This window comes from Panulirus ornatus, chromosome 32 (assembly GCF_036320965.1).
Source record: "Panulirus ornatus isolate Po-2019 chromosome 32, ASM3632096v1, whole genome shotgun sequence".
NCBI lineage: Eukaryota > Metazoa > Arthropoda > Malacostraca > Decapoda > Palinuridae > Panulirus > Panulirus ornatus.
In genome coordinates this window covers 25,870,992-25,884,629 of record NC_092255.1, presented here as the reverse complement: position 1 = coordinate 25,884,629, position 13,638 = coordinate 25,870,992, and the positions used below count along the sequence as shown (strand labels likewise).

Here is a 13,638-nt window from a genome sequence, read left to right as displayed (position 1 = left end):
TGTGTGTATCACAGTTTGCCTTGAAGATTTTCAGAGAAACACTTAAAGGAACATAAGGATTTGTATGTGGCATTTAAGAGTATGATAGAAGATGTTACATGCATGAGTATGGATGATGGAAGGAAGAGGATACAAGTGTAAGGACCTATAGCAGGAAGGGAATTAAAAAGGGCAATTATGAGGCTGTCGGTAGGAGAGGTACCTGGAGTGGATGGGATAACAGGTGAAATACTGAAGTATGGAGGAGAAAGTGTGTTAGACTGGATGCATTTGACATGTAATTTAGCATGGAAAAAGAAAGTTGTGCCTAAGGACTGCGTTCCTTTGTTCAAAGGAAAACGTGCTCAGAATGTATCTGGCAATTATAGGGGAATAATTGGTTAAGTATACCAAGGTAGCATATGCAATAGTCCTCCCAGCCCTCACCTATGCAGCCAAAACATGGATGTGGAATGAGTCACATAGGTCAAGAATTAAGGCTGTGGAAATGAGCAATTTCAGAAGAGCATTTGGTATGACTAGATGGAATGAAGAAAGAAATGAGGGGATATATGATAGATGTGTTATGGCAGAGAATGAACTGGAGTTATAGAGTGGGTGACATGTAATATTCTGAGGTGGTGTGGCCATGTGGAAAGAATGCAAAATGGGGAGTTTGCAAGGAGAGTGTATGATGGTACAATTAAAGGGGTTGGTGTGATAGGAAGACCAACTACAATATGGGGAAATAGTGTGCAAGAGTACTGAAGGGTGAGAGATGATGGAAGAATGCATGGAATGGTACATGCAAGGGAGGCTCGTAAGGACAGTGATAAGTGGAGGGTCTTTCGTCATGGCTTCTCCCCTTGATGGGAGTTCCTAGAGGGAACAGGCATCTGAAATAGATAGATAGAGATGCTTCATGGAAGATGTTAAGAATATAAAGTTTGGTATGAAAGATCTTAGAAGCAGTAAGGAGTTTTGACCAAGACAGTAAGGTGTGTGCAAGTAGGCAGACAGGAGGGTGAATTGTTCCAGGTTAAGTTGGGTCTGCAGCAGGGGTGTGGTATCACATGGCTATATAATCACTTCATGGATTGGGTGGTAAGGGAGTTGAATGTGAGGGTTTTGGGGGAGTCTGTCAGGAGTGAATGGGCCTGGGAGGTAAGCCAGTTACTGTTTGATGAAGACCCAGTGAAGGTGGCAGATTCAAGTCAGAACTGCATAAGTTGGTTTCTTAGTTTGGGAGTGTGTGAAGAGAGAAAGCTGAGAGTAAATTGGAATAAGAGCCAGGTTACTAGGTCCAGTTGTTCAAAGACATACATTAGTTGGGTTATGAATCTGAATGGAGAGAACTTAGGTGTAGATGAAGTGCTTTAGATACCTAGGAGTGGTGATGGCAGTGAATGAATTCATTTTAGAATAAAGTGCAGACAAGCACTTTTATTGTTTTGGGAATACATTTTGAGGAATTGAGGGCCCCAGTTTCATCTCCAAAGGCTGTTAAAAGGTCTAACTCCCTCAAGGTACACTATGTCAATATATTCATAAGACATTTCATTTTTTCTGACACATGTTGATTTTTTTAATTACTACCAAAAATTATTTCCCCCTATCCGGTATAAAATATCCACCTGATCAAACATTCATTAGAAATTAAATCACTAAATCCCTCATCTTTTGTTCATGCTTTGGAACTTGAACATCCTTATTCCATTATTTGTAAGGAAATACGAAAAACTTTCCACTTTTTAATTATGCTCAAGGTTAATGAGTGTTGTTTTCAATCTGTTTAGCTCTGGCTCCAATATATTCTGTGACATACTGGTGTATGCATTTATCATGCGAGTACTTTAATCTTTCCAATTACTATTACTGTCATGAAGATAATGCATTACATAATTATTGTACTTATATGAAAATCTTTTGTCGGACCGTTCCTCTTGTATCTTTTTCATTTTCTTACTTAGGATTTATTATAAAACTCCTAAACACAATTCAAGGAAAACATTAAGGAATGCAACTATGAAATTTATAATTTCTTTAGTTTCTCATGTCTTTACTTACAAAGAACTAACCTTGTTTGTATGGAAAGGAATGTTAAGTTCTGTTGCAACATTATCAGCAGCTTCTAATGTGCGGCCCCAAACCGCCTCAACACGGAACCCTTTAGCTCTGAGGAAAGGCACTAAGGCTCTTACAATGTCCCCAGTACCAAATACCCCAATACCAGGAAGCATGGTTTTTATTCTGAAAAAAAAAAGGGAAATACAATAAAATAAATGCAGAACAGATTTTCAGGTTGCAATAATACTATATTGCTTTAGATACTTAGGCAATTATTGAAATCTGTCTCTCCTACCTCTGAGAGATTATCCACTCATATCCAGAATACATTAGTAAAAGAAACTATATTGTGGCATAGATAGAAGAAGTACAAGATGATTTAAAGTTGTGGTGGAAGTAAACAAAGAATTTTTTTGTTGAAATGAGACGGCAAGGGCAACTAAATGCCCTAATCAAGGCTATCTATCTCATTAATGCAATATATATATATATATATATTTTTTTTTTTTTGCTTTGTCGCTGTCTCCCGCGTTTGCGAGGTAGCGCAAGGAAACAGACAAAAGAAATGGCCCAACCCACCCCTATACACATGTATATACATACACGTCCACACACGCAAATATACATACCTACACAGCTTTCCATGGTTTACCCCAGACGCTACACATGCCCTGATTCAATCCACTGACAGCACGTCAACCCCGGTATACCACATCGATCCAATTCACTCTATCCCTTGCCCTCCTTTCACCTTCCTGCATGTTCAGGCCCTGATCACACAAAATCTTTTTCACTCCATCTTTCCACCTCCAATTTGGTCTCCCACTTCTCCTCGTTCCCTCCACCTCTAACACATATATCCTCTTGGTCAATCTTTCCTCACTCATTCTCTCCATGTGCCCAAACCATTTCAAAACACCCTCTTCTGCTCTCTCAACCATGCTCTTTTTATTTCCACACATCTCTCTTACCCTTACGTTACTTACTCGATCAAACCACCTCACACCACACACTGTCCTCAAACATCTCATTTCCAGCACATCCACCCTCCTGCGCACAACTCTATCCATAGCCCACGCCTCGCAACCATACAACATTGTTGGAACCACTATTCCTTCAAACATACCCATTTTTGCTTTCCGAGATAATGTTCTCGACTTCCACACATTCTTCAAGGCTCCCAGGATTTTCGCCCCCTCCCCCATCCTATGATCCACTTCCGCTTCCATGGTTCCATCCGCTGCCAGATCCACTCCCAGATATCTAAAACACTTTACTTCCTCCAGTTTTTCTCCATTCAAACTTACCTCCCAATTGACTTGACCCTCAACCCTACTGTACCTAATAACCTTGCTCTTATTCACATTTACTCTTAACTTTCTTCTTTCACACACTTTACCAAACTCAGTCACCAGCTTCTGCAGTTTCTCACATGAATCAGCCACCAGCGCTGTATCATCAGCGAACAACAACTGACTCACTTCCCAAGCTCTCTCATGCCCAACAGACTTCATACTTCCCCCTCTTTCCAAAACTCTTGCATTCACCTCCCTAACAACCCGATCCATAAACAAATTAAACAACCATGGAGACATCACACACCCCTGCCGCAAACCTACATTCACTGAGAACCAATCACTTTCCTCTCTTCCTACACATACACATGCCTTACATCCTCGATAAAAACTTTTCACTGCTTCTAACAACTTGCCTCCCACACCATATATTCTTAATACCTTCCACAGAGCATCTCTATTAACTCTATCATATGCCTTCTCCAGATCCATAAATGCTACATACAAATCCATTTGCTTTTCTAAGTATTTCTCACATACATTCTTCAAAGCAAACACCTGATCCACACATCCTCTACCACTTCTGAAACCACACTGCTCTTCCCCAGTCTGATGCTCTGTACATGCCTTCACCCTCTCAATCAATACCCTCCCATATAATTTACCAGGAATACTCAACAAACTTATACCTCTGTAATTTTAGCACTCACTCTTATCCCCTTTGCCTTTGTACAATGGCACTATGCATGCATTCCGCCAATCCTCAGGCACCTCACCATGAGTCATACATACATTAAATAACCTTACCAACCAGTCAACAATACAGTCACCCCCTTTTTTAATAAATTCCACTGCAATACCATCCAAACCTGCTGCCTTGCCGGCTTTCATCTTCCGCAAAGCTTTTACTACCTCTTCTCTGTTTACCAAATCATCCTCCCTAACCCTCTCACTTTGCACACCACCTCGACCAAAACACCCTATATCTGCCACTCTATCATCAAACACATTCAACAAACCTTCAAAATACTCACTCCATCTCCTTCTTACATCACCACTACTTGTTATCACCTCCCCATTTGCGCCCTTCACTGAAGTTCCCATTTGCTCCCTTGTCTTACGCACTTTATTTACCTCCTTCCAGAACACCTTTTTATTCTCCCTAAAATTATTGTTAGTGAAAGAGAAGAGAAAGGGAGAATATATATATATATATATATATATATATATATATATATATATATATATATATATATATATATTATATTATTTTTTTTTATTATACTTTTTTTATTATACTTTTTATTATACTTTATTATATTTTTTTTTTCCCCAAAAGAAGGAACAGAGAAGGGGGCCAGGTGAGGATATTCCCTCAAAGGCCCAGTCCTCTGCTCTTAACGCTACCTCGCTATCGCGGGAAATGGCGAATAGTATGAAAAGAAAAAAAAATATATATATATATATATTTATTTTGCTTTGTCGCTGTCTCCCGCGTTTGCGAGGTAGCGCAAGGAAACAGACGAAAGAAATGGCCCAACCCACCCCCATACACATGTATATACATACACATCCACACACGCAAATATACATACCTATACATCTCAATGTACACATATATATACACACACAGACATATACATATATACACATGTACATAATTCATACTGTCTGCCTTTATTTATTCCCATCGCCACCCTGCCACACATGAAATAACAACCCCCTCCCCCCTCATGTGTGCAAGGTAGCACTAGGAAAAGACAACAAAGGCCACATTCGTTCACACTGTCTCCAGCTGTCATGTAATAATGCACCGAAACCACAGCTCCCTTTCCACATCCAGAGAAAGAGAGAGAGAGAGAGAGAGCAGAAGAGGGTATGTTGAAATGGTTTGGATATATGGAGAGATGAGTGAGGAGATGTTGACAAAGAGGATATATGTGTCAGAGGTGGAAGGAACAAGGAGAAGCAGGGGACCAAATTGGAGGTAGAATGATGGAGTGAAAATGATTTTGAGTAATTGGGGACAACATGCAGGAGGGTGAGAGGCGTGCAAGGTATAGAGTGAATAAAAAGAGTGAGGTTTGAGAGAGCTGAAGAGGGTATGCTGAAACTATTTGGATATATGGAGAGAATGAGTGAAGAAAGGTTGACAAAGAGGATATGAGTTTCAAAAGTGGAAGGAACAAGGAGAAAGGAGAGACCACAATGGAGATGGACAGATGAAAAAGATTTTGAGCAGTCAGGGCCTGAATACACAGGACGGTGAAAAGCATGCACAGGATAATGAATTGAAAAGATGTGGTATACTGTTGTTGAATTGCTGTCAAATGGACTGAACCAGGGCATGTTAAGCATCTGGGATGGACCATGGAAAGCTCTGTGGGGCCTGGATGTGGATAGGGAGCTGTGGTTTCATTTTGGTACATTACACAGCACATGACAGCTAGAAAATGGACTGAAGTGGATGTGGCCTTTCTTTATCTGTTCCTGGTGCTACCTCGCTAATGAAGGAAATGGTGATTTTATATATATAGAAAGGGTAGTGAGTGGTGGGATGAAGAAGTAAGATTATTAGTGAAAGAGAAGAGAGAGGCATTTGGACGATTTTAGCAGGGAAATAGTGCAAATGAGTGGGAGATGTATATATATATTTATTTATTTATTTATCTATTTATTTATTTATTTATTTATTTATTATAATTTGTCGCTGTCTCCCACGTTAGCGAGGTAGTGCAAGGAAACAGATGAAGAATGGCCCAACCCACACACATACACATGTATATACATATATGTCCACACATGCATATATACATTCCTATACATTTCAGCGTATACATATATACACACATATATAATTAATACTTGCTGCCTTTATTCATTCCCGTCGCCACCCCGCCACACATGAAAAGACAACCCCCTAGCCCCGCATGCGCGCGAGGTAGTGCTAGGAAAAGACAACAAAGGCAACATTCGTTCACACTCAGTCTCTGGCTGTCATGTATAATGCACCGAAACCACAGCTTCCTTTCCACATCCAGGCCCTACAAAACTTTCCATGGTTTACCCCAGACACTTCACATGCCCTGGTTCAGTCCAGTGACAGCACGTTGACCCTGGTATACCACATCATTCCAATTCACTCTATTCCTTGCACGCCTTTCACCCTCCTGCAAGTTCAGGCCCCCATCGTTCAAATACTTCACATGTATTCCCTGTGTGTCATAGAATATGACTAAAAGGGAAGGGAGCTGGGGGCTGAAAATTTTCCCTCCATTTTTACTTTCTAAAAAGGAACAGGGAAGGGGGATAAGTGAAGATATTCCCTCTAAGGCTTAGTACTCTGTTCTTACTGCTACTTTGCTAATGCAGGAAATGGCGAATATTTCCACATCCAGGCACCCACATTGCGCACATGCGGGGGGAGGGGGTTGTCGTTTCATGTGTGGCGGGGTGGCAACGGGAATGAATAAAGGCAGCAAGTATGAATTATGTACGTGTATATATGTATATGTCTGTGTATGTATATATATCTATACGTTGAAATGTATAGGTATATATATGTGCATGTGTGGACATGTATGTATATACATGTGTATGTGGGTGGGTTGGACCATTCTTTCCTCTGTCTCCTTGCGCTACCTCACTGACGTGGGAGACAGCGACAAAGTATATAAAAATGAAGTTGGGGTGAGAGAGTATCATTAAATTTTAGGGAGAATAAAAAGATGTTCTGGAAGGAGGTAAATAAAGTGCGTAAGACAAGGGAGCAAATGGGAACTTCAGTGAAGGGCGCAAATGGGGAGGTGATAACAAGTAGTGGTGAGGTGAGAAAGAGATGGAGTGAGTATTTTGAAGGTTTGTTGAATGTGTTTGATGATAGAGTGGCAGATATAGGGTGTTTTGGTCGAGGTGGTGTGCAAAGTGAGAGGGTTAGGGAAAATGATTTGGTAAACAGAGAAGAGGTAGTAAAAGCTTTGCGGAAGATGAAAGCCGGCAAGGCAGCAGGTTTGGATGGTATTGCAGTGGAATTTATTAAAAAAGGGGGTGGCTGTATTATTGACTGGTTGGTAAGGTTATTTAATGTATGTATGACTCATGGTGAGGTGCCTGAGGATTGGCGGAATGCATGCATAGTGCCATTGTACAAAGGCAAAGGGGATAAGAGTGAGTGCTCAAATTTCAGAGGTATAAGTTTGTTGAGTATTCCTGGTAAATTATATGGGAGGGTATTGATTGAGAGGGTGAAGGCATGTACAGAGCATCAGATTGGGGAAGAGCAGTGTGGTTTCAGAAGTGGTAGAGGATGTGTGGATCAGGTGTTTGCTTTGAAGAATGTATGTGAGAAATACTTAGAAAAGCAAATGGATTTGTATGTAGCATTTATGGATCTGGAGAAGGCATATGATAGAGTTGATAGAGATGCTCTGTGGAAGGTATTAAGAATATATGGTGTGGGAGGCAAGTTGTTAGAAGCAGTGAAAAGTTTTTATCGAGGTTATAAGGCATGTGTACGTGTAGGAAGAGAGGAAAGTGATTGGTTCTCATTGAATGTAGGTTTGCGGCAGGGGTGTGTGATGTCTCCATGGTTGTTTAATTTGTTTATGGATGGGGTTGTTAGGGAGGTGAATGCAAGAGTTTTGGAAAGAGGGGCAAGTATGAAGTCTGTTGGGCATGAGAGAGCTTGGGAAGTGAGTCAGTTGTTGTTCGCTGATGATACAGCGCTGGTGGCGGATTCATGTGAGAAACTGCAGAAGCTGGTGACTGAGTTTGGTAAAGTGTGTGGAAGAAGAAAGTTAAGAGTAAATGTGAATAAGAGCAAGGTTATTAGGTACAGTAGGGTTGAGGGTCAAGTCAATTGGGAGGTAAGTTTGAATGGAGAAAAACTGGAGGAAGTAAAGTGTTTTAGATATCTGGGAGTGGATCTGGCAGCGGATGGAACCATGGAAGCGGAAGTGGATCATAGGGTGGGGGAGGGGGCGAAAATCCTGGGAGCCTTGAAGAATGTGTGGAAGTCGAGAACATTATCTCGGAAAGCAAAAATGGGTATGTTTGAAGGAATAGTGGTTCCAACAATGTTGTATGGTTGCGAGGCGTGGGCTATGGATAGAGTTGTGCGCAGGAGGATGGATGTGCTGGAAATGAGATGTTTGAGGACAATGTGTGGTGTGAGGTGGTTTGATCGAGTAAGTAACGTAAGGGTAAGAGAGATGTGTGGAAATAAAAAGAGCGTGGTTGAGAGAGCAGAAGAGGGTGTTTTGAAATGGTTTGGGCACATGGAGAGAATGAGTGAGGAAAGATTGACCAAGAGGATATATGTGTCGGAGGTGGAGGGAACGAGGAGAAGAGGGAGACCAAATTGGAGGTGGAAAGATGGAGTGAAAAAGATTTTGTGTGATCGGGGCCTGAACATGCAGGAGGGTGAAAGGAGGGCAAGGAATAGAGTGAATTGGAGCGATGTGGTATACAGGGGTTGATGTGCTGTCAGTGGAGTGAATCAAGGCATGTGAAGCGTCTGGGGTAAACCATGGAAAGCTGTGTAGGTATGTATATTTGCGTGTGTGGACGTGTGTATGTACATGTGTATGGGGGGGGGGGTTGGGCCATTTCTTTCGTCTGTTTCCTTGCGCTACCTCGCAAACGCGGGAGACAGCGACAAAGTATAAAAAAAAAAAAAAAAAATATATATATATATATATATATATATATATATATATATATATATATATATATATATATATATATATATATGCAGAGGGCAAACACAATAGAAACAATTGAATAACCTTTGCATGGTGGGTGGAATCGCTCAACACATCAATACATTGAAAGTTTTAGTTACAAGTTCTGGTTTCCATATACCTGTTTTCTGAACTATTTTCCTTTCACATGTGGAACTTATATTTTAACACGTCTCCCAGATTACCTGCTGAAAGTGATTTATGGGTCTTGAGAGTTCAAAATAGAATATGAAGTCACAGCCAGTACATGAATCCAAACATTCCTTATTTTGTTCTTTGAGCTATACCTCCTATTTGCAATTTATTATGATATTATGTATTTTAGCAGTTTGGTAAATTATTCCTAACCAGTAGTAATACCTACATCAAGGCCAATAGGCATTGGCCTGGCATATTAAATTATAAAATGTAGCACTGCCAATAATAGAAAATAGAAATTTCTGAAGTATATCTGAACACAAATGAGATTTCTTCAAGAAGGAGATTATCAAAAGAGTCTACATGCATAACGATGGTAAACGTACTCTATATGATAGTATTTGTAGATATAATGCATATTAGTCGCATATGGTAAACGTACTCTATATAATAGTATTTGTAGATACAGTACCTATTAGTAGCACATTTGAAGGCACATACGTAAAGAATAAGTGAACTGGACAGACAAAGCACTGATAATATCATGTAGATCTTACATGGGGCTTCAACGCATGTATAAGTAAAATTCACTACAATACAGCAGAAATAGGTAATTACATGAGTCCTACTACAATATTATGCAGTATTCCCGATAATTTCTTAGTTTACGGACGCCACCTTTCTAGAGGATGTAATTCAACAAAATTTTCAGGAGTGAATTGTTATACTATGTAGAGGTGATACAGGGTGTGGGATTTCAGGTATAGTACCTACAAATGAGCAACTTTAACATTTCGGTAAGTGGGCAGGGTTTTCAGGTAGATGGATATTGTGAGGCAAAAAAGGGGAAAATGGCAACAAAACATCGAGAGAAACAATTTTGCGTTAAAGAAACAAATAATAAACGAACAGGATAGAGGTCTGACCATTTTCTGGTGTGGTTGTGTTATATTGGAAAAAATGATCGTAGTAAGAAAGGCTGACCAAAAACATTCACCTGGTGTTTGTTCAGATTCTATAATTGTTTCATACGTCGATATACTCGCGTAAGATGCTGTGATAAAGCAAGGAAACTTGCCTTTAGAGTGTAGAAATGCCTATTTTCCTTTATTATTTATGCATTCCAGTGAATGCTGCCATGTCTCGAAACTCTTGAATCCGACTTCATCCGAGTTTTTGGAAGTGTGTTGAGCTATTTCAGATTTGTCCATATGCAAAAGTTGCCCAAGTAGCAAGTGTAAGTAAAATTATTTTTTGTGGTTTTACCTATATGTCTACATACATTTTGGACTCAAAGTCATGTTTTGGAGATTTCTCCCCAACAGTGTCAGATTCTTATATCTCTTTCGCCATCTGAACTCTTTGTTTACATGGCCGACAAAACCAAAACAAATACATGGCTTATATAAGTAGGGGACATTACATGATTTTTCTTAAGAATACATAATAATGTAGAAAACTTACTGACAAATGATTATAAACGTCAAAAGTGCATATCTTATGCTTTCAGAATTTTACAGTATTATTGTTAAATCCTATGTTTCATTTCATATCCCTACCATTAAATTAATGGATATCGAAATAGTTTTAAAGGTTAATGAAGTGAATTACCGCACAGTGACAGCAAATCTGTAAAAGAAGGAAGCTTATAACAGTGGCGTGACTATTCTAGGATTTTATTCATAATACCTGTATTTCAAATTTCGTTATAGAATTGTATTTAGTAAAGAAAAAAGTCTTAGAAGTAGGTATAAAGTTATTTATATAATCATGCAATATTGTATGAAAACGAATAAGGCTTGATAAGAATTAAGTCAAAGGGTAAAGTTCCAATTTAAGTTGTATGAGAGTAAATATCCCTGCAAATCAGGATGTGCGAACCCTATGTTCTAGGGCGGCCCGCTGGTGGTGAGGAAACCTGAGCACTGGGCCTTGTGAGTTGGGCTTGTTATCCCACTCGGCCCCCACGAGAGCCAAGCTCCCTTTGCCAATTTTAGGGCTTCAAATAACATGGATTAAGACGAAATGCTTAGGAGTGGACTCCTAATATGCTAAAATGTAGTTGTGCTCCCATCTTTAGTAACTTCGGATACTGAGTGACACTGGTCTTCAGTGCTATTGTAGTGTTTACAGAATGTAAGAACAGTTGTGTAGCATGAATTTAAGCATCATATTATTTTTAGATGAATAAGAATAGGTTGATTTTTTATAGTTACCATCGCACAGAGACTTTTTGGTGAGGAATGGTATGCATCCTAAGCTAATAAACTTTACCTAACGTAATCTCTCTCTCTCTCTCTCTCTCTCTCTCTCTCTCTGTCTATCTAGGGTGACCAAAAACTGGACAAACTGATGAATTGAAATTGAAGAGAGAAAGGATGATTTCCTTAGACTTAAATTTGAGAGTGCTACTTGTGATTCCAAGAATCTTGTTCGCTCTTTTCACTGCTTCTGTGCACTGCTTATCTGGTTTTAGGTCACCATTTATGCCCAAGTCTTTTTGCTCATTTACCTTTTGCAGTTAAGCAGAATTCATACTGTAGCTTGCATTTTCATTTTTACTACCATTACATAAGACTTCACTAATTAATATTAAAATTCATTGGCCAATTTTGAACCCAGTTCATAATTTTTTCTATGTCAGTTTGAAGCTGTAGACATTCAGATTCATTTGTATATTTATATCCCTCTTTGTACCATCCTTGAACTTTGATATCTTGCAATGCTACCCATTATCATTATCATTATCATATCTAACGATTCTGAGGCTTGATGATTAATCACAACTGTATGTTTATGGCCATTCAACCAATTTTTTATCCACTGAAGTACAACTCCTTAATGTCATTTGACTTCTTTTTTGATAGTAACCATTTGATGTGGCACCTTGTTAAAAGCTTTTTGAAAATTGAGATAGATAACATCAACTGCTTTACTTTCGTTATACTTGTTGATTATGTCATAAAAGTGATCATGCAGATTTGTCAGACATGAACAGTTTCATCAAAAACCATGTTGAGAATCTTTGTTAATTTGTGGTTCTCTAAATTATAATTCTATCTAAAATGATGGTAACCTCTGATGTAGAACATGTTGATTGTATGAAAGTAATCAAGCAGATTTGTCAGACATTAACAATTTCATCAAAAAACCATGCCAAAAATCATTTCTTTAATCGGTGGTCCTCTAAATGACTTTCAATTCTACCTCAAATAATGGTTTTCATAAGTTTTCCAACTATAGACATTAAGTTAATAGGGTGATAATTCTGGGAAGTGACTTATTACCCTTTTTGAATATCACTATTACATTGGCAAACTTTCATTCATCTGGAACTATTTTTGCAGAGTGACTTACTGAGAGGTAGTCAGATGCTTAAATATCTCATTTTTCACTTCTTTCATTAGTCTTGGATAAAATTTATTTGGGCCTACCAGTTTAGTTTCATTCCACTGATGGCAGTTTTGTCTTCAGTTGTGAACACAGATGCAGAAATGCCATCATTTTTGCCATGATTTCATTGTCTCGAACCAAGTCACCATTTTCTGTAATTAATGGACCTATTGACTAGGTAATGACTTTTATGCTTCTAACATAATTGTAAAACTCTCTAGGGTTTCTTTTGCTATTTGTAGTAAAATACTTTTTGTATTGACCTTTACTTTGTTGTATAACATACTTTCTCTGCACAGATTTACATAACTTTGTCATGTTCTGCCACCTTGGTTCCATCTTAGAAATAGACCATCTGTTATGTATTGGCATGTGTGTTCCCTCTAATGCTTTTGAAAGATTTTCAGCAGCTTTTCCAAGCTATGTTCGTGTCATTTTCATTGACCATATCCCAGGTTTCCCTGTCAAGAGCAACGCGAAGATCATAAAAATTTGCATGTTTGAAATTTGGTATTTTTTCACATCTGTCATGTTGACCAACATTACATGTCGTTTTGAAAGAGACCTCAAAAATAATTGATAAGTAATCACTTGTGCCAAACTTTTCTTGAACTTCAACATTATTAATGAGATCCTCATTTGTGATTAGTACTAAATCTAATGTAGTTTCCTCGCAAGTAGGTTTCTTGACTATTTGGATAAAGGTACTATCAAGCGGATTTAGGTAGAATCCATGTCTGGAGCTACTAGAAAGGGATTCTCCCCATTTGATACCGATGTTAAAATCTCTAATGATAGAATTTTGTTCTTTGCAAATTTCAGCTAAGTGAACACAAAATCTTTCGTCTACCTGTGGTGTCTGTGTGGGGGCCTATAAATTAGTCCTAATGTTATTTTATCTTTATTTTTTTACAAAAATGAAGGCAACATTATCAATGGCTACAACAGTTTTTTCTCCAAAAGTTAAATGAGCTTTAACAAAGAGCATGACAATTCCACCTACTTTGTTTTCCCTATCCCTATTA

General features: G+C 38.7%; 1 protein-coding gene across 3 annotated transcripts in view; it reads right to left on the bottom strand.

The window, feature by feature from the left end:
• Positions 1 to 10,447, bottom strand: part of LOC139759203 (glucose-fructose oxidoreductase domain-containing protein 1-like) — a 29,206-nt gene extending 18,759 nt beyond the window's left edge. For 2 of the 3 annotated variants that reach the window (XM_071681270.1, XM_071681268.1), the window contains exons 1-2: positions 10,299 to 10,447; positions 2,058 to 2,229 (exon numbers count right to left, since the gene is read on the bottom strand). In XM_071681270.1, the coding sequence (XP_071537371.1) occupies positions 2,058 to 2,219 (162 nt within the window). In that variant the 5' untranslated portion in view covers positions 2,220 to 2,229; positions 10,299 to 10,447. Of the gene's footprint in view, positions 1 to 2,057; positions 2,230 to 10,217 lie in introns of all 3 variants that reach the window. The other variant, XM_071681269.1, reaches the window with a different exon arrangement.
• Positions 10,448 to 13,638: the final 3,191 nt, after the last annotated feature.